This window comes from Cricetulus griseus (genome assembly GCF_003668045.3).
Source record: "Cricetulus griseus strain 17A/GY chromosome 1 unlocalized genomic scaffold, alternate assembly CriGri-PICRH-1.0 chr1_0, whole genome shotgun sequence".
Taxonomy (NCBI): domain Eukaryota; kingdom Metazoa; phylum Chordata; class Mammalia; order Rodentia; family Cricetidae; genus Cricetulus; species Cricetulus griseus.
In genome coordinates this window covers 248,503,387-248,531,381 of record NW_023276806.1, presented here as the reverse complement: position 1 = coordinate 248,531,381, position 27,995 = coordinate 248,503,387, and the positions used below count along the sequence as shown (strand labels likewise).

General features: G+C 52.9%; 1 protein-coding gene and 1 long non-coding RNA gene across 4 annotated transcripts; one reads left to right on the top strand and one right to left on the bottom strand.

The window, feature by feature from the left end:
- Klhl26 (kelch like family member 26) lies at positions 1-24,062 on the bottom strand. 3 transcript variants are annotated; one of them, XM_035451132.1, is made up of 5 exons: positions 23,919-24,032; positions 15,849-16,223; positions 10,943-11,117; positions 5,111-5,293; positions 1-2,803 (listed from the first exon to the last, which is right to left on the bottom strand). In XM_035451132.1, exon 5 carries the CDS (start codon positions 2,797-2,799, stop codon positions 1,222-1,224), a length of 1,578 nt encoding a protein of 525 aa, XP_035307023.1. In that variant the 5' UTR covers positions 2,800-2,803; positions 5,111-5,293; positions 10,943-11,117; positions 15,849-16,223; positions 23,919-24,032; the 3' UTR covers positions 1-1,221. The 3 variants fall into 3 exon arrangements, with proteins under 3 accessions (XP_035307023.1, XP_035307022.1, XP_027250493.1); XM_035451131.1 differs by lacking the exon at positions 15,849-16,223 and having other exon boundaries at positions 23,919-24,040; XM_027394692.2 differs by lacking the exons at positions 10,943-11,117; positions 15,849-16,223 and having other exon boundaries at positions 23,919-24,062.
- Positions 24,063-24,337: 275 nt separating this feature from the next.
- On the top strand, positions 24,338-27,819 carry LOC118239500. Its single transcript, XR_004771831.1, has 3 exons — positions 24,338-24,383; positions 25,738-25,959; positions 27,599-27,819. It is a non-coding gene; the product is annotated as an uncharacterized LOC118239500 (long non-coding RNA).
- Positions 27,820-27,995: the final 176 nt, after the last annotated feature.

The window sequence follows — 27,995 nt, the reverse complement described above, 5'->3', positions numbered from 1 at the left end:
TCCATCCTTCCACCAGTCTTTATTAAATAAAAGGACTGATCAGCAGCGGTCTGCAGCAAAGGAGATGGTTAATTACTCATGCGGTGAGGGGGGTCGCACAAAGGCGACATCCATTAGTGAGCAGCAAGAGACACTTTAAATCGACAGAGAACAAATCTTATCTGGAAGACAGTGGCGCTGGCTTCCTTAAACAAAAGTGAAACAAGAAAGGAAGTTGAGATTCAGGGTTTAAACAATAAAACAAGACATGGCTGACACCTCTGTGGGGCTGCTGGAGCTCAAGGGCACAGCATCCACCCCACTCCATACCCCAGAGTCCAGGACCCATGAGTGTGTCAGACCTGGGAGTGTATCCATCTGCAGGCAGCATGGAAGACGGGTCATTTATTTTCCTCCACAACCTCAGGCAGACAGGCCACCCCACCTGACAGCCAGAGGACACCCCACTTGAAACAGTTGGCTTCTGTGTTTCCTCTGTTTTGGTGTCTGTGGGTTTTGTTGTTCTAAGACAGAATTTCTCTCAGTGGCCCTGGCTGGCCTAGAACCTGCAATAATCCTCCCACCTCAGCCTCCAGAGTACTGGAACAGACCACTGCACTTACTTGACTGTCTTCTTATAAAGGCAGATGGCACCTGTAGAGGCCAGGAGCCTCTTGGGGATGCTTCTGGAGTGTACCCCCTGGAGTGCACATGTCAAGGAGGGCAAGTTAACTGGGGAGTGAAGACAGGTATCTCTGTACCTGCCACCTGTCAGGGTGCTTCTGGGGCTCCCTCTGGCTCCTGCATCCTGAATGCTGCCCAGGCACCAGGAGAGCTGACTGACAGTCTTTGACATTACACTTAATTGTGTGCACGTGTGTGCCATGGTGCCCACGTGGGGATCAGCCAGCAATTCTAAGAAGTCAGTTTCTCTCTCTGCCTTGTGGGTCCCAAGACATAACTCTGGTTGTCAGGCTTGGTGGCAGGGATTTTAGCCAGCCAGGAGACAGGCAGGAGTGGTTCCCACAGAAACTTGGCTATTTCGAATCCACAAACTTACTTCGGAGTGTCTGGCCAGGGCTGAGGGAAATAGTGGTTGAGCCACACAGGGCAGAGCAGAGATGCACATTGGACAGTAGCTGCCATGGTGCGTAAACCTCTGCTGGCTCAGGGGTGACAGGTGGGGACCCCAGAAGTGGGGGCCCGACACTCGTGGGGAACACAGCCAGGCCTGGATCAGAGCTACCTCCCGTGACCAGCGCGGGGAAGCAGGACAGCTGCGCAAGCGATGCCTGCAAAGGACTCGGGGAAGTGCAGGTCTCTCTCCCACTCGTCTGTCTCGGTGTTGTACACCTGCACAATGCCCGTGACATTGTTCAGCCTCCAGTTGTAGCCACCCACGATGTAGATCTTCCTCTCCAGCAGGCAGCAGCCGGCCTCCGACTGGCCGGCGCGCATAGGGGCCACGCTAGTCCACTGGTCGGCATCGGGCACGTAGTACTCCACCGCCAGCACGTCGAAGCAGCGGTCCACGTGGTCCATGCGGCCGCCTAAGGCGTAGATGCGGCCAGCAGCACCCAGCATAGCGTGCAGCACACGGGGCTCGCGCATGGGCGCCCTGGGTTCCCAGCGGTCAGCTGCAGGATCGTAGCACTGCAGTGCCTTCTTGTCCTCAGCAGAGACACCATAGCCGCCGGAGATGTAGAGGCGACCAGCAGCTGCAGCGCCCGCATGGCCCCAGGTGCGGCGCTTAAGCGGACAGGCGAAGTCCCAGCTGTCCCGGCGTGGGCAGTAGCGCTCCACGGAAGCCAGGCTGCCTGCGCGATTGCGACCACCCGTGGCATACAGCAGCCCACCCAATGCTGTGAGCTGGAACTGCACTCGGCTCTCGCGCAGTGCCCTCAGCCGCAACCAGCGATTGCGCTGCGGGTCATAGCGGTAGCAGGTGTCCACAGCGCCCTCGCCGCTGCGGTGCTGCAGGTGCTGGCCGCCTGCCACGTACACGAAGTTATCCAGCACAGCCACACCCGCGTGGCTGCAGCCCAGCTCCATCTCCGTGAGCTCGCGGAAGTGGCGGGCCCCAGGCTCAGGCAGCTGGAACACCTTGTTGCTGACCGCTCGGTCACTGTCAGTATAGGGCGTGCCTCCGAAGGCCACCAAGGATGCTACATCCGAACGTACAGCAGTACGCGGCGACTGCATGTCATGCTGGCGACAGGGCAGCACGTGGTAGCTGAAGGCCTCCAGTAGATACTGGCGACACAGGGCATCGTCCAGCATGACGTCGAGCGTCTGCACGCTGTCCACCAGCTCGGCGGGCTGCATGAGCGGGAAGCGCACGTGGCGCAGCACGAGGCTGGCACGGGCACGGCGGGCTGGATCATGCTGCAGCCAGCGCACAGCAGCACGGAACAGGTCAATCTCGGCGCAGTTCTGCAGCCGGTTGCTCTGCAGGAAGAAGACAAGGCGCTCGAGTGGCAGGCGCAGGAAGTCCTCTTCCGCCGCAATCTGCAGGAAGTGTCGGAACGTGAAGGCGTCCACCGATTCACGTAGTGAAGCCAGGCTGAAGGTGGTAGCCATCTGGCCAATGTGCAGGCATGTCTCCACGCTCATGGCGGCTTTCAGAAAGTCCTCACACAGCTCCACCACTGGCAACATCTGCAGGAACACGGCAGCACCCAGCACATCCTGCACACAGTCCAGGTCCAGCGTCACCTCAGCACTGTAGGCGAAGTCAATGATGTGGCGCAGGCCTCGCGCAGACACACCCTGGAGCTGGATGACCGCCTGGCTGGCCTCGCGCATGCCGCCGGTGAACATGGCCCTGGAGGTGCAACAACACCTGTGAGCAGGGCTGTCAGTGCGCCCAAGCCGTGTTCTGCCCTCACCCCAGACTCTGACCCTGTGCAGCTGCAGCAGAGTCAGCCATTACTGCCGGCACCTTGACCCCAAGGATGTCCGGCAGGTCTCTTGAAGAGCAGCAGTTGCAGGTGTGCAGCTACCTGCTGCCTTGAGCTCCAGGGACAGGGTCAGCCTGTGCTTCCCGCCACTACCAGAACCCAGGACTCCCTGAGGCAGGACCAACTTCTCCAGCCTGTAACCTGTGAAGTAGAGATCCAAGGGCCTGCCCTGTTTCCCCAGTCTGTTGAAAAGGTACCAGAGGTCCCTGCCTACAAGGGCTGTGTCCATTACTGCTGTCTTCGGGGAATAGCTCCAAAGAGCTGACTGGTGCTCAGACATGGCCCAGAATCACCTGAGTCCTCAGCCTGTGAGAGACCTCTGCTAGGGATCTCTGGAGCCATGTGACAGCTGGTGAGAGGATCAACACCCATATGTAGGAGGCTCTGGGAAGGCTTTGGGGTCAAGTCTCAGCTTCCAGCAGGAAGGAGAGGGCTGGCTTGTGCTCAAAGGGTCCATAGGAATCCCTGGGTGACGTTCTGTCATTTCAGAGCAGCCCTCACAACTGTGAACAGGCTTTGCTGAAAGCTGCCAGAAAGGGGGGGGCACTCCCATCATCAAAGATGCCCACCCTCCGTGGTGTGCTCCATGCCGCCTAGGCAGCCCAGGTCACACCAGGAAGGAGGCCATGGGGGCCATGGAGGGGCTGCCACCTAATGGCATTATCCCGTGGGTCAGTATCCAGGGCCTCCCAGGGGCCATGCAGAGCAGCTCCCAGCCCCAGCCCCTGCCTGTCCTTCAGAGTCCCCACCAGACCTTGGACACTTAAGTGAGAAAAGAGGCCAGACGACGACGACGACGGGATGGAGTTTTGCCTTTTAAGGCCTCGTGGGCTGCATTGCCAGAGCGGGGTGCCTTTAAAAGGCACTGCTGGCTGGGCTGCCCACCCGCCCCCAAATCCAGAGTAAAAATAGCATCGATGCCCCAATTGGCTTGGCTGCAGCAGCTCCCCAGAATGGATTCACTGAGCCCCAGGGAGGACAGCTGGGCCTAGAGGGACATGTGGCCTAATACGCACACCTGGGTGGCAGTGGACCTGGAAGATCTGGTACTCTTAGAATGGGGGGTCACAGCTGGGGGAGAAGGAGGCTTAGCCCAGGTCTGCAAGGGTTACCATTCCAGCTTCCACCCCTGCTGGCAGGGCATCCCCTAACCAACCAGCTCCATTTGGACCTTTAGTTCTAACTCAGTGCCAGAACAGGGAAAAGTAGACACCCACGTGTCAGTGCAGGCCTGAGGCCATGGGGGAAACAAGAGGAGAACCCCCCATGCAGATACCACAGGACCTGGATACCATGTCTCTCATGTCTCTCCAGTCCTTCAGCCGTTTGTTTTAGTGACTTGGAGGGGACATGATGACAGCAAGGGGCTCATTACTACTTTATTCTTGCTGAGACACATGGCTTACACCAGTGCCTGCCCTATGGCAGGCAGTGCATGAAGGGTTAGGAAGAGGGCGACTGACCACATATGGAGGAGGAAGCAGAGAGAAGATCAGGGGTTCATGGGCATCTTGGGCTACACTGAGAGTATGAGGCTACCCTGGGCTACATGAGATCTGTATCTGTCTCAAGACAGAAAAAGGGATGGGGGACAAGCCTGCAGAATGGTTCAGTGGGTCAAGGTACTTGCCGCTAACCGTGACACCTGAGTTTGATCCCTAGGACCCACACAGTGAAAGGAGAGAACTGATGGCCTGCAGCTCCCTGTGTCTCACGTCACACACATAAAAAGGAAATAAAAATTTAAAAAGAAGCTGGGCAGTGGTGGTGCACACCTTTAGTCCCAGCACTTGGGAGGCAGAGGCAGGAGGATCTCTGTGAGTTCGAGGCCAGCCTGGTCTACAGAGCGAGTGCCAGGACAGCCAGGGCTGTTAACACAGAGAAACCCTGTCTCAAAAAACAAAACAAGACAAATTGAAATGAGAGGGGGAACGTAAGGGTTCAGCATGGTGGCAGAGTGCTTACTCAGCATGTGCTAGGACTGGAAAATAAAAGAAACTTAGACAGAAATTACAGGTCACCTCAACACCAGAAGATGGGGGGTAGGGGGTGGCCACTGTAAGTCCAAGGTACATAGTAAAACAGTGTCTTTAAAACAAAGAGGTGGCTGCCACATATGTCCCCACATAGGTGGCAGAAGTGTGAACTCAAGTTCCCAGGGCCAGGCTTACCTAAAGTAGTCACTGCAGGCTGCCAGGACCACCTTGTGTGCATGGAAAGCTTCACTGTTGACAGTGAGGACCACGTCGAGCAGTTGGCCCTGTGCACGGAGGGCAGCCAGACCCTGCAGGAGGCCGGCACTGTGGCCAGCTGCAGAGAAGGTGCAGTTGAGGGCCCCGCTCCTATCAGCCAGGCTGCAAAGACAGCAGAGGATATATGGCTCAGAGCCCTCCAAGTGGGGACACACCTGCACACTGACACAGAGGACATTTGGAACTGTAGTACTGAGTGACAGGAGCAGCCCCAGGCAGGGGAGGACGCAGTTGGCACAGGAGGTAGAAGGGGAAGGGACCATTAAACACTTGAGGGTCTTCTTGTGGAGGGATTGAGAAGTCCAGAAACAAGGTAGAGGCTAAGCCAGTGCCGCACAGGAAATACTGGAAGACTGTCCACCTGAAAACAGGATGCCCTAGGACACAGCTCTGGGGTGGAGCCCCTACCTAGGATCCCCCAGTGAGGGCCTGTAATCCCAGAACTCTGCAAGTGGAAATGAGATCAGGAGTTCAAGTCATCCTCAGCTAGGATAGACAATAGAGCATTTTCTTTAACTTGTCAAATACAAACAGACTAAATATTGTAACTGTAATTCTTGCTTGATAACTGTTTTGTTATATGTAATTTTACTGTGTTAAAATTAAGGCCTTCCTTTGTATTTAGACAGACAAGGAAGATGATGTAGGATGTCCTTCTCTGTGCTATGAATATGTGTTGCTTTTAATGGCTGATGAGTAAAGCTATTTCAGCCAATGGCCAGGAAAAATATAGCTAGGTGGGAAATCCAAAAAAATGCTAGGAGAAGGAAGGCGGAGTCAGGGAGATACCTTGAAACCACCAAAGGAGTAACATGCCACAGCATCACTGGTAAACCACAGCCTCGTGGCAATACACAGATTAATAGAAATGGGTTAATTTAATTGTGAGAGGTAGTCAGTATATGCCTGAGCCATCAGCCAAACAATTTTTATTAATATTAAGCCTCAGAGTGTTATTTCATAAGAGGCTGCAGGGACTCTCAAGTGGGACCAGGCAGAACACATAAAAGCTTCCATCTACAACAGGGAGAGTTTAATGACAGCTGGGGCTGAATGAGCACCTATTTCATAAACACAAATAAATGGAGTGTGATGACACAGCCTTTAACCTCAGCACTCAGGAGGCAGAGGCAGGCGGATCTCTATGAATTCAAGGCCAGCCTGGTCTACAGAGTGAGTTCGAGGACAGTCAGGTACACACAGTGAGACTGTCTAACACAAAACAAGGAAAGCCAAAAGACAAGCATATCCTCACACCCTTTAGTGGTCTGTCCCCATTTCCCTGACACAGTTTACTCTGCCCAGCCCCCAGCAGCCCATCTGCTGTTCCCTTAGGATACTTTTACTGAAGCTCTGCACATAGTACCCCACTCTCAGAGCAGGGGTGGAGCCATGCTGCTGGGAGTCTCCACCAGGCCTTCCCAGCCCACATACCCACAGGACCAGTCACCCTCCCCCTACTGAGTTCTCTCTCTGTCCCTCTCAGGACCATCAGCCCTTTGGGACCTGCTGTTCCATTCTTGGGCCAGGAATGTGGGGCACTGGGCTTTCCAAGAAATGAGGGACGGTCCGGGACCCCCTTCCCACCAGTCCCCAAATAAGGAGCTTTCAGAGCTGGCTCTTACTGAAGCTGCACATGGTACCGGCTCCCATGACCCCTGGCCAGCTGCCCAGTTTGGTGGTCCTTAGAGACCCTTGGGCGGAGGATCAGAGACACTGCAGGGCCACATTGATAAGGTGGTGGTGCTCAAACCCAGAGGAAGGAGCTGTGGTGTGGAGAGGCACAGGCTGCCCTGGGTAGGAAAACCCAGGATCAGCACTTAATGCCAAAGTCTTGGGGAATGGCCAGTAATACAGGTGCCTAGCTGCTGGGGCTGGGGAGGGAAGGGGTCCAGGTAGATCCAAGACCCTGGCTTGTCATGTGGTCTCTCCTGGACCAGGTGGAAGGTGCCAATCTTAGCAGCCACCTCTGTCTTCTTTAAGCACAATGGCATTCTGGACAGGCTACTGTGGCAGTCTGAGACCCCACTTTCTGATTCCAAGCCCCCAACAGGCCTGGGACTCAAGGACTTTGGGCTCCATCACAGACCAAGGTCCCAGGGCCACCCTCATCAGGCTAGTTCCATGGGCAGGGCCCAGGCCTTCCTGTGGCTTGGTCCCCAGAGTCCTGGGACACTTATGCTCCTGACATCCCTCATGACCCACAAGGATCTGGGGAAACTGAGACACTCAGTGAATATATACAGTCTGTGCAATAAGGCCAATGGTCATCAAAGCACACAGGCCTAGCTTCCTGTCCCAACTGCAGATGGGGCCATAGCATCAAGACAGGACAGGAACCAACCCAGAGCTGTGTGGAGACTGGAGCTGGCATACCTGTGCTGCCCCACTGAGGGAGACATTGAGGCTTCTGGGGCTGGTGCCTGTGTCTGTGGAGCCCTTGAGAGCCCAGGCTTGCCTGAGCCTATCTGATGCAGTGCAGTGAAAGCCTGGGTCAGGGCAGAAGCCACAGACCAACAGCCAGGCTTAGATGCTACTGTGAGGGGTAACAGCCTGTGTGACCCTGTGAAGCCTCCTTCTCAGGAGAGAGAGGTGCATCTTCCTCCTGGGGCCTGGTTAAAATACAGTCCTGTCTTCCAAGTCCACAGGGTTTGGAGGCAGGACTGCTGCAAGTTCAAGGCCATCCTGAGCTGAAATTCCCTGCCTCAATAAAACAGAATAAAAGGCCAATATGATGGCTCAATTGGGTAAAGTTGCCAAATTGGACACCAGGAAACCACAAGCTATTGAGATCAGATTTATTAAGTTGTCCTCTGACCTCCATGCATGGATGGGGACTCATTTTGCCAAAGTAAATAAATGTAATAAATCGAGACTCACTGGTTGGCTGTCCCTGGATGGCAGTGACCCCACTGTAAGGACGCTGGCTTTACATGTTGAGGTTTGGTATACACACAATCCTACCACTGAGTTCCCGGAGTTACTCACAGCTGCAGGCTGGCCTGAGCCAGGTTGAAGCCCAACAGCTATGAGGTGTAGCTCTGAGGGCCACTAATAGCAGTGACCCTTTAGGCAAGGCAGTGTCTTAACCTCTCCAGGGCACCTGCACATGTGGGGTGGACCAGGCCAGACCCAGAAGCTACTGACCCCAGGTCCTCTTCTTACCCTGCATCATTAATTCAGTCATCCATTCGCACACATGACCCTACCTTGTGACTTCACAGGATTTAGGAGGAGCACGGGACACAGGACATGTGTATATACCCTAGATGAATGGTCTGGGAGGAGCCACAATGCAGCTGTTCATCCTGCTGGCAGGGAGCAAGGACAGGTGGGGAATGCAAGATGGCACAGTAGGTAAAGGTGCTTGTGGTCAAACCAGGCAGTGGAGGCGCACGCCTTTAATCCCAGCACTCGGGAGGCAGAGGCAGGAAGATCTCTGTGAGTTCAAGATCAGTCTGGTCTACAAAGCTACAGAGAAACCCTGTCTTGAAAAGTCAAAACAAAACAAAACAAAAACCAGTGGCTATATAAGGTAAGAGTCCTCTGTGACACACTGGGTTGGCTTTCCTCAGCTGTCAGGGAACAAGGTCCTTTGGAATCACTGTGTACCTCCATATCCCACAGACCTCCTGGAGAGGGACACACAGACCCTCTTGAGGAGGGACAAAAAGCCAGAGACAAAGACTTCCACAGTCACCTAAGGACCTTTCCTTAGTTTAAGGATACTTGGGACAAGAGAAAGATTTTGTATCAGATGTAATGCACCAATGGAACATTTGTCCTTTGGACACTGAGCTACTGTGATTCTCCATATGTAAAAAGTATCATGAAATTAATACAAAGCCTACATCCTAATGAAAGGTGCTTAGGGCTAAAGAGATGGCTTAGTGGTTAAGAGCTCTTCGCCTCTTGAAGAGGATACAGGTTCAGTTCTCAGCACCACATGGAGGCTCACAACCATCTCTAACTCCAGTTCTGGGGATCTTGCGCCCTCTTCTGGACTTAACAGGTACTGCATACATGTGGTATACAGACTTTCAGGCATACAAAACATATATATCAATAAATAAATAAACGAATAAGTAAACGAATAAAGGATGATGTAGAGGCTGGGAGCTGAGGGTTAACAGGAAAAGAAGCAGAGCCCCTGAGACCCGAGAGGACACTTGGTGCTAGCAGGAGCTCATGCCTCAGCAGGGCCACACTGAGCTTTCCCATCTGCAAAGGGCTGTCACTTGGAAACTGAGGAATGGAACCTGCAACCCATGGACAACAAAACCACCGATACTCCTCATGTTCCTACATCATGACGCACCTATGTAGAACATGTCACTCCTAACCCACTTTCCGTCATCTCCAGATGACACCACACTAGTAGAATCTACATGCAGTGTGTGCGACTGTCATGGTGCATACGTAAGGAATGACAGGGAAGGAGAGGCACTGCTGCCTAGCTTCAGCAGTGCCTAAGGTGCCATTTGGTCATGGGAAACAAAGATCTCAACCGTCTTCTCACCTGGGGCTGGATCCTGCGCTATACTAGCCTGTCAGCGAGATGCAGGCTGGATCCTGCACTATACTAGCCTGTCAGCGAGATGCAGGCCACTGGTGGCGTCACAGTCACAGGGTTAAACAACTGCTCTGACTGGACCTGTGCCTGGATCCATGGGAGGGAACCCATGTTAGTACTTCAAACCTAGCCAGAAGCTGTTGCCCTGTGGGGTAGAGGGTCCTACTTCAGTTATCTTGTTAAACAGACATGATTCCAAACTACTTTCAGAATGATGTTTCTGTCCACACTCTGGGATTAGCACTGCTCACATGTGGCCACAAGAGCTGGGCAGCAATTAATGCAGAGGCTTGGTCAGAGTGCAGAGAGTAAGTGACTGCGTGCTCAGTCCTAGAGAGGACATCAACAGCCCACACTCTCTAGACTTAGGGAACATTGTGGAAGAGGGGCAGAAAGAATGTGAGAGCCACAGGGTGAGGAGGACTGTGAGGTGGCATCCTCCACACATGCCATGGTGACTGCACTTGGAAACCAATGGTTCCCTGTACAAAAGCAAGCCAACAGGCTCACCCACATTCCAGCAGGCAGCAGTAACTGGACTCAATTGAGTATGCATGCGCGCGCGCATGCACACACACACACACACACACACACACACACACACACGCACGCACGCACGCACGCGCGCGCGCGCATGCGTGTAATGAGAATAGGGGGTAGAGAAATTGGGGGTGCATAGGATCACAACATGTATGAAATTACTATAGATTAGTAAAAGTTGTTTTGGTTTTTCAAGACAGGGTTTCCCTGTAGCTTTGGAGCCTATCCTGGCACTCGTTCTGTAGACCAGGCTGTCCTCAAACTCACAGAGATCCTCCTGCCTCTGCCTCTCGAGTGCTGGCATTAAAGGCATGTGCCACCAACGTTCGGCAAGTTTGTTTTTTTGCTTTTTTTTTTTTTTTAATGAAAGGCCTGTATACATAATGTGGACCCATTTTTCTTCTATCTACTGTAGTTGCTATCTACCTGTAGTTGCTCCCCTGAGGGCATAGGCAGGAAAGGAAGGGTCTTGGGGTCTCTGTCACAGGTGGCCAGTGCCACATCCTCAGGTGGCAGGGAGGTGCTCAGGGCACAGCTGGTATGACAGACAGCCTGGGAGAGCAAAGGAGCCAGATGGCACTGCCCCAGGGAGGAAGGAGGACACAGTGTCTCTGTCACCCAGAGTCCTCTGCAGTTACCTTCCTGGGGGGGCGGGGGAAGAACCAAAGTTGAGATGGCTCAGCAGGTGAAATCGCTTGTCACCAACCCTGTCAAGCTGACAATGTCTAGGATCCACATAGGACAGGGATGACTCTCACAGGTCATTCTCTGACTTGTACAAGCACACAATGTCATGTGTGCACATGTATACACCTGCAGGAGGAGAAAATAAATGTAATTTGTTTTAAATAGGTATCCAAAGAGGTGACCAGAGTCTAGGTCCCCCCAAGGAAATGTGTGGCCTGGGCCTGGAAGGCAGAAGCAGCAGACGTGGCCAGTGGCACCTCTGGTCTTCAGGTCTCTGCAGCTGATGGCCTGGGGTGAGCTCCTGTCCCTCCTGGCTGAGCTGCCCTGAGATGCTCCCACCTGAGATGCTCCCAGCCCCCATAGTGCTCAGCCAGAGCAGTGATGGGTGGACAAGAGGGTTGTCCTGCTTGGTCACTTCCACCAGCACCAGGGCCAGCACTGGGAGGAGGGAGGACCCATTACTCAGAACATTCTAGACAGTGGGCGGCCAGATGGTGGGGCCCCCTGAGCCAGTCTGAATCTCCAGACAACCATTCGAGTCATAGTGGCTGGGCCATGAGTCACAGAGCCAGTGCGTCAGCAGCCACGGACTGGACAGTCTCCAGAGGCCACTCACCACCCACCCTGGCTGCACCTCAGGCCTGGCCCAGGCCCAGTCATCTTGCCATCCCCCTGCCTCCATATCTCCTCAGTACTGCCCAAGATACCCAGAGAGGGGCCAAGCCTGTGCTGGACACAGCACACACTCAGGCCATCCAAAGCGTGCTAGGCCCCAAGTAGGTGCATGGTGCTGAGGAGACCACCTGTTGGGGAGCAGGGTGTGGGAACCACTGCTTGAGTTATCAGTTCCCACTCTCAACTCCAACCCTGTTCTGAGGACGTTATGTCAGAGCAGGCAACCAGAGAAGAGCCCAATGCCCCGCTATACCAGAGTCTCAAGGGGCACTGGGAGCTGGGAGGGGACACTGACCCCAGCCCCTACCCAGCTAGCTGATGGCTTTGTCCTTAAGGCCAGCTTTCCAAACCCCAGAGCCATTCTTCTTGGGACATCCAAAACAGGCAAGAACAAGAAGGAATTTCATGGAAACATTTCTTTGGGGTTTAGTAAAATCCATTCCCACCCCCACACAACACGCAGCCCGCTACCTCACACACCCTGTTCTGACGCTGGTCCTGCTCCCCCAGCCTGGCCACTTCTACTTTGAAAGCCAATTTCACTTTTATTGTCCATGTGGCTTGCTGGAGCAGACATGGCTGGCTGGCTCACACCCCAGCCGCACTGCTGCTCCACCCTTGGTCCCCTGAACTGAAAAAGGGGGACAGAGCTTCAGGGAACAGTGCAATGTCAGGTTGGCCACCTCAGATCAGTAACAGGACCCTAGACATCTTCAAGACCATTCCCAGAGAGCTTGAGTGGGCAGGAATGGGGCAAAGACCTGAATGGCAGAAGATAGTGGCATGTCAACAGATGGGCATGTCAGCAACCCTGAATGGGGGGAGCTTGGGTTCAGGCTATGTAGGAGCATGGTGGCCCGAGGTTTCATCTCACTGGGTACTCACCTCTCTGACTACCCTCGGACCCTTGCACAGAGCAGGTACCAGGCTTCCCCAGGACCCTGTGACTCCCCATGAGCTAGCAAATGTCCTCCCTTTAAAAGGTGGTGGCTCACACCTTTAATCTTAGCCCTCTGGAGGCAGAGGCGGAGGATCTCTGTGAGTTCAAGGCCAGCCTGGTCTACAGCGTGAGTTCCAGAAGAGCCAAGACTACACAGAATCCCTGTCTTGAAAAATGAAAATAATAATAATAATAATAATAATAATAATAATAATAATATAGGGAAACTGAGGTAGAGGACCCTCCCCTGGCTTTGGGTCCCTCAACTTTCTGTCTACACAGCATTATGTCCCTACCAACATCCCAGTGGCTCTGGCCCCAACTACCAAGGCAGAGGGTGTAGAGCTCTGGGGTCCAACACACCCACCCTGTCCTGTTGTCATGGTTACCCAATATTTCCTAGCTCTGGGCACAGCACTCCAGCTACAAGATCAACTCACTGTGCTCTGGCACTTCCCACAAGCCAGTGGCCCCCACTCACTCACGTCAGCGAGCCCTCCCCTGGGATGTTGCATGGCTCCCAGCCCATAGCCTGCTCCCTCATCCAGCAGTGGCAGCCCTCTTTTCTGGGTTCACCTCTAATGTGGGGGTCAGGGGGAGGAGGCACCTGCAGTAGGCTTGCTCCAGGCTGGCCTGTGAAAAAAAAGAAACCCAGAACTTGGGAGGGGCAGGCAGAAGCCCCTTAAAAGACCAGGCTGAACTCTACGAGCAGTGTCAAGTCCTTTGTCCACAGCTTGTTATCTGGACTCACAGCCGGACCACAGTACTGGGAGTCACCATGAGAATATCCTCCACAGAGGGACACACTTTGCAGGTCATGAGGGGGACTTGCAGTCCTGACTCTGGCTCACTTGCTGTCCCACAACCGTGAAGAGGATAGGCTCTGAGCACAGAGCCTCACAAGTGCCCAAGACACACAGCAATCACAAGGACTCCTTCCCAGCTCAGGCCCTAGCTCCCACAGCCCTGACACCACTGAGATGCAGCTGAGAGGTCTTAGACTCCGGAGCTGGGTCCACTCCCCAAGGCCCAGCTGAGCTGGGGCATAAAGGCCCAGCTGAGCTGGGGCATAGAGCTCAGAAGCCGGGGGGGGGGGGGGGGCAAAGCACCAAACTTCGCCCCAGAGGGAGAATGTAATGGACTCCTCCAGGCACCCCACCGCCTGATGAGGGAGACTCCTGGGCCCAGGCCCCTGCCTGGCTGTCTTCCCTGCTCTCTGTTCCATTCAGAACTTCATCTATCTGCGCCTAGCTTGGCTCCCCATGGCTAAGATGGGAGCTCTGGGAGGCCAGTCAGAAGGGATCTTTCTCCTGTCACAGTGAAGTTCAGCCATGTTAGCCCCCTTGGACAGTGGGTGGGTACAAAGATAGTGGGTGGAGAGGGTTGGTGATGGATGCTTTAGAAAGTATGCATGCCAGTGTGGGCCCCCGTTTCTAAGAATGGACTCTATACCCTCACACACGTGCAAGTGGTCAGCTCCCCTACCCTGACTCATTATCCTGCACTGCCAGCTGCTTACAGTAAACCCCACTATCACACCCCCCTATGTCATCAGTCCCCTCACAGCCCAGAGAGGTGCCTGTGCCAAGGTCCAGCCAAATGGCAAATGAGATCCAGTCCCTGAAGCTCTCTTACACTGATGAGTGGCCTCAGCCCTCACTATGCCCCACTTACAGTGAAGGAGAGCAACAAGCCAATTGTCCTTGGCAGCACTGATGGGGCACATAGGTACATGCTAGGCCACCCAGGCCACCCCAACCTGCAAAACCCCAGAACCCTAATTACAGCCCAGCAGCAAACCTCTCCATTTTGCAGTCGTCTAAACCAGCTCTTCCCACTCAACCTCATCTCTTATACATTTTGCTGGGGTAGGGACCCCAGCTCCCGACTCTGCCCATACAGGGTGATCAGGTAGACCCATGCCTTGCTTGGCAACCACAGCCTCCTGGAGCCCTGGCCACAGTGATTGATGAGATGAGGGAGTGGCCCACCTAAGGCAATCAGAATTCTTTCTTTCTTTGTTTTTCTGAAACAGGGTTTCTCTCTGTAGCTGTCCCAAAACTCACTCTATAGACCAGACTAGCCTCAAACTCAGAGATCCTCCTGCCTCTAACTCCTGAGTTCTAGGATTAAAGGCGTGCGCCACCGCCACCTGGCATCCACTGGGATTCCTTAGGCACCTCCAGATGGAGGAGGTTCTCTTTCCCCTGTGGAGTTGCCAGGCTGGAGGGGTGTGCAAGCTTAGATCGGCAGGTGGGCAGTGGCTAGGGAGAGGGAACACAGATTTCCTGAGATTCCTCCAGTGTGTGCCTGTGTGTCTACACACATACATGTGCCATGGCATGCATGTGGAAGTCAGTCTGCCTTTCCACCACCAGGATCCTAGGAAGGGCATGATGGCAAAGGCCGCTACCCGCTGAACCTTCTTGCTGATCAGGCTGGCTGTCTTGAGACAGGATCCTATATGTAGTCAAATTTGGCCCCCATCACTCTCCACCAGATTCCCCTGAGACAAGGTCTCTCACTGAATCTAGAGGTAGGCTGCCAATCGGCCAGCACCAGAGGACTCTTGTCTATGCTGGGAGGCTAAGCTGATGGCAAGTGGGTAGCAGCTACGCCAGGACAGTTCACTCCACCCTGGCCCTCAACGAGCCCCTTAGAAAGGTCAACAAGCTGCCAACACGGACCCACACCCTCCTAGAGTGCTGAAGGCTGATAGTTAAGGGGTGGAATCCATACTGGGGATCAGGGACATGTGCTGTGTGTGTCCCAGATCACTCTACGACACACAATGGGGACCACTGGCACCTGAAGAAGGATACAGACAGGAGGCAGAGTGTGCCCAGAAGCTTCCCCCAACCCAGCACACAGTGGCTGCTGAGGGCGGTGGGGGGGCTGCTTGGGGGAGCTTCAGTGGCTCTCTGGACGCCTGTCACCTGGCAGCTCCCCCACCCAGCCCAGCACTGACCATCAGGTAGCAGGAGATTTCCAGGAGCCCCACATCTCTGCTCTCACTCTCTGCTTTCAAGCTGGGCTCAAATTCTCCCGTCCCTTGGAGAGCAGGCTCCGGATATCCAGCCCAGACGCCCCGCCCGGTTCCTGGCTTTGACCCCTGTGGAATTTCATGGCTGTGGTGTCAGAAAACATCTTCAGCCTCGATCCACTACCCCCCAACCAGTCCCTTTAAAAGCTGGAAGGTAGCACCCTGCAGGCTGAGAGAGCTCAATTCCAGAAGCACTCACCCTGCAGAAGTGAAGCTCCCTTTGCTCCTGGGCACAGTGGATGCTTAGTCCTGGGCAGCTGAGCATGAGTGGATGCTCAGACCCCATTGGGGATGCACAGGATTCGGGAAGTGTGCTGGGTAGGGCGTCGCAGAAAGGGCCAGGCTGAGGTTAACAAGTGTTAAGAGAGCCAGTCCACACAGCTGTACAGCAGCTACTAGAGCAGGGGGGTCTACTGCCTGGGGACCCGAAGGCCCCCACCTCCACTGCATGCAGCTGGATAGTTCGTCTGCCTTCACTCCCTTCCAGCTAAGGGAAGGCTGTGCAGGACTATCTTCGTACTCATTCCTAGACCTTGTTCCCAGATGGCCCTTGACCATGCTGGCTGCCGAGGCCCTAGAGGACATAAGACAAGACGGCACTGTTTAGGGACACAGAACCATCAGCTACGGGCAAAGAAGAGGTTCTGTTGTGAGAAACTGGAGACTCAGCAAAGTGTCAGACAGGTGTGTGATCTTAGGAAGGTCCTTCTGGCCCAAGCTGGAGAAAGAGACAATAATTTATAATCAGGCCAAGGGCTTGGGCAGGGTGGCTGGTAAGTGAAGGAAGACTCCCTGGCTCAGGGTCTGCCTTGGGTGGCAGCTAACCTCTTCTACATGGAATGGCAGTCTTGGGCTGGAAGAAGTCACACACTCCCACCAGGTTCACTGAGCAGAGAGAGCCCCAGGGGACTTTCTGGAAGAGACAAGATTGTGAGCCTCGACCCTAGCCACCTCTGTCCACAAGACCCTTGCAGCAGCACAGCTGCTCCAGGCCACTGAGTCTCAGCCTCCCACACCCCCTGATGGAACATCTTCATCTCCCAGCCTACAAACCTCAGCTGAGTGGAGACCCAAGAGGCTACGGCCCCCACCATGCTCAGTGCATCATTGCCCAGTGCCACACACCACTGTCCCCCAAGCCCACTCTATCCCAGGCCCAGAAGCTTTCAAACACAGAAGGATCTGAGTGGCCCCTGCTCTGACTGCTTCTTTCTCTTCTGCCCACACCTGATCTACAAGCACACAAGGGGCCAGGGACACCATTGCAGGTTAGGTGCCAACTGAACTGAGAAGCCAGGTGTGCTGAGAGTGGAGTTTCCCAATGTCACCCATCCCTACCTCAGGGCACCACAGCCATGGAGGCCCTCCATCCCTATACTCAGGTGCAGAAAAAGTGACCAGGGTAAGGAAGGGGTCAGCAAACTGCCAGGCTTCCATGCCAACAGGGCACTGGACCCACTAATAAAACCTTTCTTGGGGGGGGTGGGCTGGAGAGATGGCTCAGAGGTTAAGAGCACTGGCTGCTCTTCTGGAAGTCCTGAGTTCAATTCCCAGCAACCACATGGTGGCTCACAACCATCTGTTATGAGATCTGGTGCCCTCTTCTGGTGTGCAGATATACATGGAAGCAGAATGTTGTATACATAATAAATAAATAAATCTTTAAAAAAAAAAAAAAAAAAAAAAAAAAAAAAAAAAAAACCTTTCTCAGGCCAGGCATGGTGGCATATGCCTTTAATCACAGCACTTGGGAGACACAGGCAGATGGATCTCTGAGTTTGAGGCTAGCCTGGTCTACAGAGTGAGTTCCAGGACAGGCTCCAAAGCAATACAGAGACACCCTGTCTCAAAAAACCAAAACAGCAACAACAACAAAACAAACCAAAAACAAACAAACAAACAAACAAAAAACCAACCCTAAACCAATCTTTCAAGTAACCATGCCAACAGCAAGGAAGTTGTCCCTGGTGCTCAAAAGCTGATACAGTCTAGTTACATGTGTCCTGTGTGGCTTCAGCACAGTTCCTACCCTGTGAAAACCACAGAGGCCAGCCAATTCAGCCCAGTCCCGGTCACCATGCCAAAGCACTGCTGTGTTTCAGATGTTCCTCGCTCCTGGTCCCACCTGACTATGATGTGATGAGTGACACCTAGGTACCCAGTGAGCCCTGTGGAGAAGCAGTAGTCAGGATGATAGGGTGTCCCATAAGCGAACACAACCCCTAGCTACTCCCATGCCTGCATGACCCCAAGGGCCAAGGTCTGGCTTTGAAGTAGCACTCTCTTGACTGCTGTCCCTCTGCAGGGGCCATGGTGGCTCCAGAGTCCTCCTAACATTGGGAAGAACCAGCCTCCTTAGAAGCCCTGGCCTTAGTGGGGACAATCAAGGGAATATTTAGACAAGCCTGGCTCACTGAGCCATGACAAGCCTTCTGGCTACTACTTCCCATGTGCCTGTCCTCCAAATGAGGCCAGAGGCCAAGTGGCAGGCCTCTCATGGCCACGTGACATCCTATCTTTACAGCCCTGGTGGCTCAGCCCTCAGTTCCCTGGAGGAGGATCTGGCCAGGCTCAACCTGGGAGGAGGTCTCTCAAAACAAGTGCTCTTTGTTTCCTGGGCCAGGCTTTGGCCTCCTCTCTGCCTGCCACCAGCTTGGTGGCTGTACTATCCACTGAGTTTCAACTCAGACATTATGACAGGCTCCACTAGGCAACAGGGTTTGTTGCTCCCGAGAGACAAGGAAAGGGAAGCCAGGTTCTCCTTCTCCCATAGTCAAGAGAGAAATCAGAACAAACAAGTTACATAATGGAGGGGGCAGTGTGGGTAGCGTGTCCCTGAGCTGTATCAACATGACATAGTGGGGAACACAGATGTTACCCCCAACATGGCCAGCTGACACCATCCTTCACAGGCAGATGAGGGCATGACCTGACAGGCTGCAGAACTTCTCTAAAGATGGTGGCATAGTCAAAGCCAGTGTCTCTGCTCCTGTGGACTTCAACATGTCTCCCCAAAAAGGTCTGACTCTGCCAGGCATTGGTGGCACATGCCTTTAATCCCAGCACTCAGGAGGCAGAGGCAGGTGCATCTCTATGAGTTCGAGGCCAGCCTGGTCTCCAGAGTGAATGCCAGGATAGGCTCCAAAGTTACACAGAGAAACCCTGTCTCGAAAAACAAACAAACAAAAAAAAAGGTCTGACTCCATGGAGGGATGTGGCCTGGCTACAAGTTGGAGAAATGAGGTTCACTACACTGTGTCCCAGACTCCTAAGACAGTTGCCCAGAGCAGACAGTAGCCACCCACAAGGTCCTCTGAGAGAGGACAGCCATCAAATCACACCAGGTAGCAACTAAGACAGTCACTAGACACCACATGGACACTGCCTGCCATTCTGCACAGAGCCCCATCTGTATGCACACTGCCCTACTGGTCTAAAATGCCAATGACCAGCTCCAATCAGGCAAAAGACTGAACAGACCTGAAGCCACAGCTTGGAGCAGGATGTGGACTATCTCCCCCCCCCCCAGACCAAAGTATTCGTTCAGTGGATCTTGCATGGCAGGTGGGGCTTCTGAGAAGGAATGGGTACCAGGCAGTCTGGCACAGTGTCCCCAGAGTTCTGCTGCTTGACCTTCCAATGATGATGTGGGTGGACACTGAGAAACACAAGGGCAGAGCAGACACTATTCCTAGCTCTTGCAGAACAAACAAACACCTTTGCTTAAGAATGACTAGACTCAGGGTATTGGCCTAGTTTAATCTCTGGTTTTGCTACTTAGTATGGAACCTAGGGCTTCCTGAGTCCGAAGCAGGCCCTCTGCCACTGAGCAGCCCCCTATGACATAGTTCCCTTCCCTTCCCTTTTGTGTCTCACTCTGCAGCTCAAGCACAGGCTGGCCTCAAACTTGAAGTAAATGCTAAACACTAAAATTACAGGTATCATGACAGTACTGCTCTTGGCTGAGATATTGTTAGAAACAATGACAACTATCACAAAGACAAGCAGAGCTGGGCTGGAGAGGTGGTTCAGAGGTTAAAAGCACTGACTGCTCTTCCAGAGGTCCTGAGTTCAAGTCCCAGCAACCACATGGTGGCTCACAACCATCTGGTGCCCTCTTACGGCCTGCAGGCTGACATGCAGACAGAATACTATATTCACACAATAAATAAATCTTCTAAAAATTATTTAAAAAAAAAAAACAAGCAGAGACATCCACCAGGTGGCGACAATATAAATAAAATGTTGATTAGCCACATACTGGAATATTATTTGATCATGAAAAGGGATGAAACACTGATCTGTGCCACAATGTAGATGCACCTTGAAACAGGAAGCTGAAACGAGCCAGGCAGAGGAAGTGGCATTTTAAGACAGATGAGGCAGACCAGGTGTGGTAGCACACACCATTGATCTGAGCTACAGTGCTCTAGTACTGCCAGAACTACACAGGGAAGCCCTGTCTCAAACAAAATAATACAAGCAGGGCAGTGGTGGTGCACACCTTTAATCCCAGCACTCAGGAGGCAGAGGCAGGTGGATCTCTCTGTAGAACACCCTGGTCTACAGAGCAAGTTCCAAGACAGCAAGGGCTACATAGAGAAACCATGTCTCGAAACAAAAAGAAAACAAAAACAAAACCCAAACCCAAGACTGGAGACAAAAGCTAATAGATCACAGTTCTATGCCAGTCTGTTAGGAGACATGGAGGGTGGAAGGGTCGGGGGAGAAAGGAAAAAGAGGAGGGAGTGGAGAGGGGAGGAGGTAGGAGGGGAGGGGACAGGAATTTTGTCACCTCACACAATCCCATCAATGTGTTATGTCCAGGGCTGCCAGGCTGGGGAGAGGACCAGTGGGGCACACACACGTGCATTGTCTCTCTGAGGGCGCCCTAACTGCCACAGAATTGTCCACTGATAAGGATAAATTTTATGTTACACAAGTTTTACCTCAAAAGATAAAAAGCTACCTAGGTTTGGTGGTACACACCTGTCATCCCAAAACCACAGGGATAGAGGCAGGGGGATAAAGAATTCAAGGCCAGCCTCAAGTGTGAGGGCAACCTGAGCTACATGACACTCTGTCTGAAGAAAACAAAACAAAACAAAAACAAAAAACTAAGGGACTATAAAGATGGCTCAGTCTCAAAAATGCCTGCTACACAATCACAAGTTTGGATGGCCAGTGCCCATATTAAAAAACAAATAAACAAAAACCAGCCAGGAATAGAGATGCATGCCTGTAACTACAGCACTGGGAGAGAAGAGAGGTACATCCATTACCAAAATGGGCAGGCAGGCTCAGTGACAGATCCTGTCCAAAACCAAACCAAACCAAATCCTCTCCAGACAACTGCTAAAGGGGGTAGGGCAGATAGAGGAAGACGCTTGACACTGACCTCTGACCTGGCATGCACACAGATACTACACATACACAAACAAACAAATAAATGTCATGGAGATGGCTCAAGAGGTCGAGGCACTTGGTGCCAGGCCTGACAACCTGGGAGAATTGCCATCAACAATGTTAGCTGTGACCCCATATGCAAAGACAGCAGGATATGTCCCCTGGGGCAGTAGTGGCCTATCTGCTATGGGCATAACCAACTAACTTTCTGCCTTGACACATCTAGAACTGGGAACACCATCAAAACACTGTCTGGGCCGGACGTTGGTGGCGCTTGCCTTTAATCCCAGCACTCGGGAGGCAGAGGCAGGTGGACCTCTGTGAGTTCGAGGACGGTCTGGTCTACAGAGAGAGTTCCAGGACAGCCTCCAAAGCCACAGAGAGAAACCCTGTCTGGAAAAACAAAACAAACAATAATAACAATAATAATAAACATGGATTTGAGGGTTGGATACACATTAATAAATTAAAGTCAATAAACTTCTCACTTTGAAAAATATAAACTGCTAATTTAAAAAGAGTGAAATATGAGGATGGAGAGATGGCTCAGTGAAGCACTGGCAGCTCTCACAGAGGACCCAGGTTCAATTCCCAGCCACAACATGGCGGCTCACAACCATATGTAACTCCAGTTCCAGGGCTCTTCTGACCCCCAAGGACACCAGGCATGCACATGGTACATAGACAAATGCTGGCAAAACACACACATAAAGTAACTAAATCTCAGAACAATAATTAATCAAAAATAATTTAATGGAGTGAAGTAGGCTAGGTGAGGTATGCATACCTATTATCATAATACTCTTGAAGGCAAGAGATGAGGAGTTCAAAGCCTACCTGTGCTAAAGGCCAGTGAGGACTACAAAGTGACACCCTGACTCAAACAACAACAAAACTCACCAGCCTGGTCTACAGTGTGAGTTCCAGGACAGGCTCTGAAGCTACAGAGAAACCCTGTCTCAACACCCCCCCCCAAAAAAAAGGGGCTGGAGCCAGCTCAGCAGTTAAGGTTTCTTCCAGGTGACTCAGTTTGGTTCCCAGCACCCACAGTGGGCAGCTCACAACAGCTCCTCATCAGGCTCACTCCTCTGACCTTCACAGACACCCACGTGCACACAGCATATACTCACAGACACAGAGACATGTGTCCCTCCCACTCACTCCCCAATGTCTCCATGCTCCCCACTACAGGCCTCCAGTACCCACCACTCTCTTACTCTCCAGCGGCTGTCACTCTTCTGGTTGCAGATGTCCCTGCTCTGCAGTTACTGGTACCTGTGAAGAGTCCCTGGCTATGCCCTGACCTTATGCTGAACCTCTCAGTTACTGATCAGCACCTCTGGGAACAGGCAGGGTCTATGTCTCCTCTTGGTGACTGGGCTTCCCCACAGTCAGCGATGACCCTCCAGCCCCAATGCCGACTTAGGTCCACAGGCCTTTCCCTGCATAGATCCCCCACATGAGGGCCAACTTCACCCATTGTCACATGGACCAGTGCTCTTGGCTCCTAACACCCACAAGCCAGAGAGTGTCTGAATGTCCTCCTCAGCCTCCCAAGGCAGGAGTTCCTGGCTCTGGGTCAGTGTGAAGATGTAGGGTGTGAGTACTCTCTAAGAGTGCTCCCTAGTCGGGCGTTGGTGGCGCACGCCTTTAATCCCAGCACTTGGGAGGCAGAGGCAGAGACCAGCCTGGTCTACAAGAGCTAGTTCCAGGACAGCCTCCAAAGCCACAGAGAAACCCTGTCTCGAAAGCCCCCCAAAAAAAGAAAAAAAAAAAAAGAGTGCTCCCTAAGTCAGATGCTCTTCCCTTCAGATTCCAGATCGGTTCACAAATGTGTATAAACCCTGCAGTGTATTGCAGCAGCAGGTTTGCACATTCAAGGTGCCACCCAGTGAAACACTGTCTCAAAAGTGGCAGTGGGTAGGGGTGACCCACACAAACAGGAATGTTGATACATGCCTGCCACCCTGACACCAGGCTGAGGCAGTATGATCAGCAATGTGGTGTTATCCTCAGCTACACAGCAACTTGGAAACCAGCCTGGGCTACATGACTCCTTGTCTTGGAAAAACCAAAATAAATATTTAAAGATATCTGTCATCTTTATGAAAACTCCCACGTCCAAAGAACCCTCTTCAGACGCTGACCAGGGAAAAGGGGGACCCCACTGACCAAAAAGAGATGGATGTGGCTCCATTATCTGAGGGCAAAAACCTCCAATCCAATGAGGATGGAAGCAAGGGGTCTCAAAGAAAGACTCCGCCCTCAAGACCCTTTCGCCTCTTTCACAGTGCTCAAATTCCCCAAACCACACCCCCATCTCTGACAACCCTTGGGACTCCCCTGGCTGTCAGGACACTGGCCCCAGTGTTCCCTCCAGACATGCTCAAGCCCCTTGTCCACCTATCAGGCCCCCTAGACAGTTTTCTGCAAACCAGGACCTGTTGAGGTTTCCTAGTGGCCCCAGTGTCTCCCGGGCATTCCCAGGCCCCCAGGTGACTGTCTTCAATATCGCCCTCCAGACATGCCCAGGCCTCTGATTCCCTGCCAGGCCCCTAGACTGCACCCTGTCCATCAGGGCCTATGGAGGTCGCCAGGTGGTTTCAGTCTCTCCTCCAGGCACGCCTTGGCCCCCAGCCGGGCCCCGGGGTCCTCGTGCGGCCTCCCACGTCCGTCACCTTCCCAGGCCCCCTTCAGCCTCCGGCTCCGCAGCTCCCAAGAAGCCCGGCCTCAGCCTGCTTTCAGGCCCGCGCGCTTGCTCAGGGCCGTGGCAGCCGGACTCCCGGAACGATCACGCTCTGGCGGTCCCAGGTCGGCGCCGCCCCGGCCGAAAGGTGCATGCCCACGGAGGCGCGGGACTCACCTGCTCGGGCGCTCCGGACTCTGGCCAGAGCCACTGCTGCCGCCGGACTCCGCCATCTTCCGCCAGGCGCCCGAGCGACAGCGACGCGCGCCGACCCGGAGACCGAGGCCCGGGCAGCGGGCGGGGCCTGCTGAGGACGAGGGAGGGACTCGGTGGGTGATGGGCGTGGTCTCTGGGCGGAGCTTGTTATCCCAGGGGCGGGGCATAATGAGAGCAGAGGAGGAGTCAGAGAGCAATGGGCAGGGCCTAAAGAAGTCTAGGGGCCGGTATGAGGGGCGGGGCTTGGAGAGAGCAAGGGCGGGTCCTGAGGCGGTAGGCGGGGTTAAGGGGAGGAGCCTGTGAGGGAGGTGGAGCTTAAGAACTGGGAGCAAGGGCTGGAGAGATGGTTTAGTGGATTAAGAGCACTGACTGCTCTTCCAGAAGACCCAGGTTCAATTCCCAGCACCCACAAGACCGCCCACAACTGTATGTAACTTTAGCTCCAGGGATCCGACACCCTGATATACATGCTGCTAAAACCACATAAAATAAAACTGGGAGCGGTACAATGAGAGCCATGGGCAGGGCCTAAGAGTGGGCCTGAGAAGAGAAGGGAAGGGTCTGAGTGGGTGAGGGGTCTGAGGGGTTGAGGGCGGAGAAGCCATGGCCCGAAGAGGGGCGGGGCCTGTGGAGAGACCTGTGTAAAGGGTGGCTCCGAGGGGGCCGTGTTTGGGGGCAGGGCCTGAGTTGGGCTGGGGCGGGGCTTGGTCTGGAGAAGGAAAGGCGGGATGGCGTGTGCAGGAAATGGAGCCAAGTTACTTCCCAGCATAGTCAGGAAGATGAGGGCGGCCTGAGGAGCGTGTGTGGGGAGGTAGATCTCTGCTCACCGGGAAAGTAGAGGACTGGAGGAGAGAAGTGGCCCAAGATGAGGAAGGGTAGCGTCTGGCCTGAGAAGGGCGTGGTCATCAGAAGGTGTGGCTTGTAATTAGAGCAGAGCTGACACTGCTGAAGGGGTGTGTCTGGCACGGGAGAAAGGCGGGGTCGATGGAGAGGCCTGGGCGTGGCCAAGGATAAGAAGGATCGGGACCTGGTCTGGTGTAGGGCGCGTGGTTAATCATGATGAGGGAAAGAGTCTGGAGAGTGCAAAGAAGGGAGGGATTTGAGAGGGGTCTTTGTATGAGGGGCAGACCCAGCCATGAAGGGCGGGGCGAGTAACCTGTGGGCAGGGAGTACACAAATGTGGGCGTGGCTGAGGATTGCACACACTGGTGAGAGAGGGTACCCAAATCCCTGAGTTTACAGAACCTTTCACCAGCGCCTTGCCGTGAGCAGCATCTCTTTCCAGCCTGAACCCATCTCTTTGACTTTCCATCCTATGCTCCAGCTCTCAGTAAAAGGCGTACTCAAAACCTCTGCCCTCAGGCCCAAACTCTCAAATCACATTTTCTTCTCCTCTATCTCCTGCTCATACCCCAGAGACACAGGCCGGCCTCCATATGCTCTGCCTTAAGAATTCTAGACTCCCATGCCTCAGCAATCTTTTTTTCTTCTGTTAAGACTGTGTCTCCTGGGGGCTGGAGGATGGCAGTGGATGGCTAAGAGGACCTGGGTTCAATTCCCAGCATCCACTTGGCAGCTCACAACTGTCTATAATTCCATTTCCAGGGGACCTGATGCCCATGGCAAAACACCAATGCACATAAAATAAAGATTTAAGAAACCTTTGTCTCCTGGACTGGGCTGCAAGGAAGCCTCCTTTCTCACCCTGCTGAGTGCTGGACTGAGGCATGTGTCACACCTGACTGTCTTCCTTTCTTCTCTCCCTTACGTTCCTGTTTAGGATTCTGTGGAGCACAGAGCCACCTGAAACAGAGATTTTATGACGCTGCAACCACTAGGAGCCCAGACTCTGCCTTGAAAGGGTGTAACTACCAGGACCCTCGAGCCTTTCACCCATTTATTTATTCTTTAGGCTTCTGAGCTGGTGACCATTGTGAAACCCCAAGTAGGTGGAGGCAGCCTTGTCAACCAGTCAGTCAGCTTGGAAGAGCAACCCCTTCAGGTAAAAGTAAACACTAGCAAATGTGGGGCTCACTCCAGCCACCCCAGCACTCAGAGGCTGAGGAAGTAAGATCAGGAATTCAGGGTCAATCTACCTATACAGCAAAAAAGGTCAGCCTGGGGTACCTGTGGTTCAAACAAACAAACAAAAACAAAGTGTGATGAAATGCAATGGAACACAGTAGGTGCTCAGACACTGTGTAAAATACCCAGGAGATGATACTGTGCAAACTGACAGACACCACTTATTGCCTTGTGAACAGTGAATTATTCATGTGCCAGTGTCTGCAATCCCCATGCTCAGGGGATGAACTCCTGTTCACCCATGGTCTGCTTTGAGAACTCTGGCCCCAACCGTGATGTATGCAAGCTCAACCCCACTGGCAGGGAGGCCCATAGCTCACATGCCCTCCACACATGCTGCCCCAATCAATGGTGTCCATATGTGTGCACACTTCACACTCATCCAGATTCAACCCACATGTCAGATACACAGCCCCAGCCTAGAGACAAGCAAGAGAGCATGCCCGGGGACACCACCTGTGTGATGCACACTCTCAGGTCAGGTCAGTAAGCTCAAGATGCCTCAGGATCCCATGGCAGAGGACCAGCCAGTGCAAAGGTCACAGATGGGTGTGAACCGCCATGTGAGTGTTGGGAACTGAATCTGGATTCTCTAAGAGAGCAGCTAAGCTCTTAACCACTGAGCCATTGAAATCTCAACCTCTTCGTTTTTTTTTTTTTCCTTCATTTTTTGTTTGTTTTACAAGATGCTTTAGGCTGCTTGTGGTGGCACACACCTACCATCCCAGAACTCTGGAGGCTGGGATAGGAGAAGCGGTACTTCAAGGCCAGCCTGGTTTATGCTGCTTCTTTCCAAGAGAGATAAGAAGAGTGAATGGAAGCCGGGGTTGGTGGCGCACGCCTTTAATCCCAGCACTCAGGAGGCAGAGGCAGGCGGATCTCTGTGAGTTCGAGGCCAGTCTGGTCTCCAGAGCGAGTGCCAGGATAGGCTCCAAAGCTACACAGAGAAACCCTGTCTCGAAAAAAAAAAAAAAAAAAAAAGAGTGAATGGGCAGGCAGATGGCTCAGCAGCCAAGCCCAACAACCTGAGTTTGATCTTTGGAACACACATGACAGGAAAGGACTCTTGCAAATCGTCCTCTGTCCTCTGCACACACACACACACACACACTGTGGCATGCACCCTCACTCTTCAACACAGAGATGATAGAAGATACATACAAGCCCGGCAGTGGTGGCACATGCTTTTAATCCCAGCACTCCAGAGGCAGAGGCAGGCAGATCTCTGTTGAGTTCAAGCCCAGCCTGGTCTACAAAGCTACACAGAGAAACCTTGTCTTGAAAAATAAAAGATAAAAAAAGTAGATAGATACAAAAAAGTCCATTTTGGGGTGTAAGGCCCACCCTGGTCCACTTTGATATTATCTGAATCTGATCATAATTACACTGACAAAAAACAAAACAAAACACTTGCAAGTGAAGCCGAGTTCTGAACTACCAACAGAAAGGACACTGGGACAAGGACTCCACTCCACTCATTAAGGAATTTTGTTGCTGGTTATTTTTGTTACAACAAAAATAAATATAATTTTATTTATTTGCATGTGTTCACACAGGTGTGGATGCCTGCCACAGTGAACACATGGAAGTCAGCAAGCAACTGTGGGAGTCACTTCTTTTCTACCATGTAGGATTCAGGATTCAGTCAGATTCCAGCTTGGTGGCAAGAGCTTTCATCCACTGAGAAATCTTCCCAGGCCCTTAGGGTTTTTTTTTTTAAGATTTTATTTATTTATTATGTATACAACATTCTGCTTCCATGTATATCTGCACACCAGAAGAGGGCACCAGATCTCATTACAGATGGTTGTGAGCCACCATGTGGTTGCTGGGAATTGAACTCAGGACCTATGGAAAAGCAGTCAGTGCTCTTAACCTCTGAGCCATCTCTTCAGCCCCGGGGTTTTTTATTTGTTACCAAAAGATGCAAATACAGATGAACTGCCACAAACT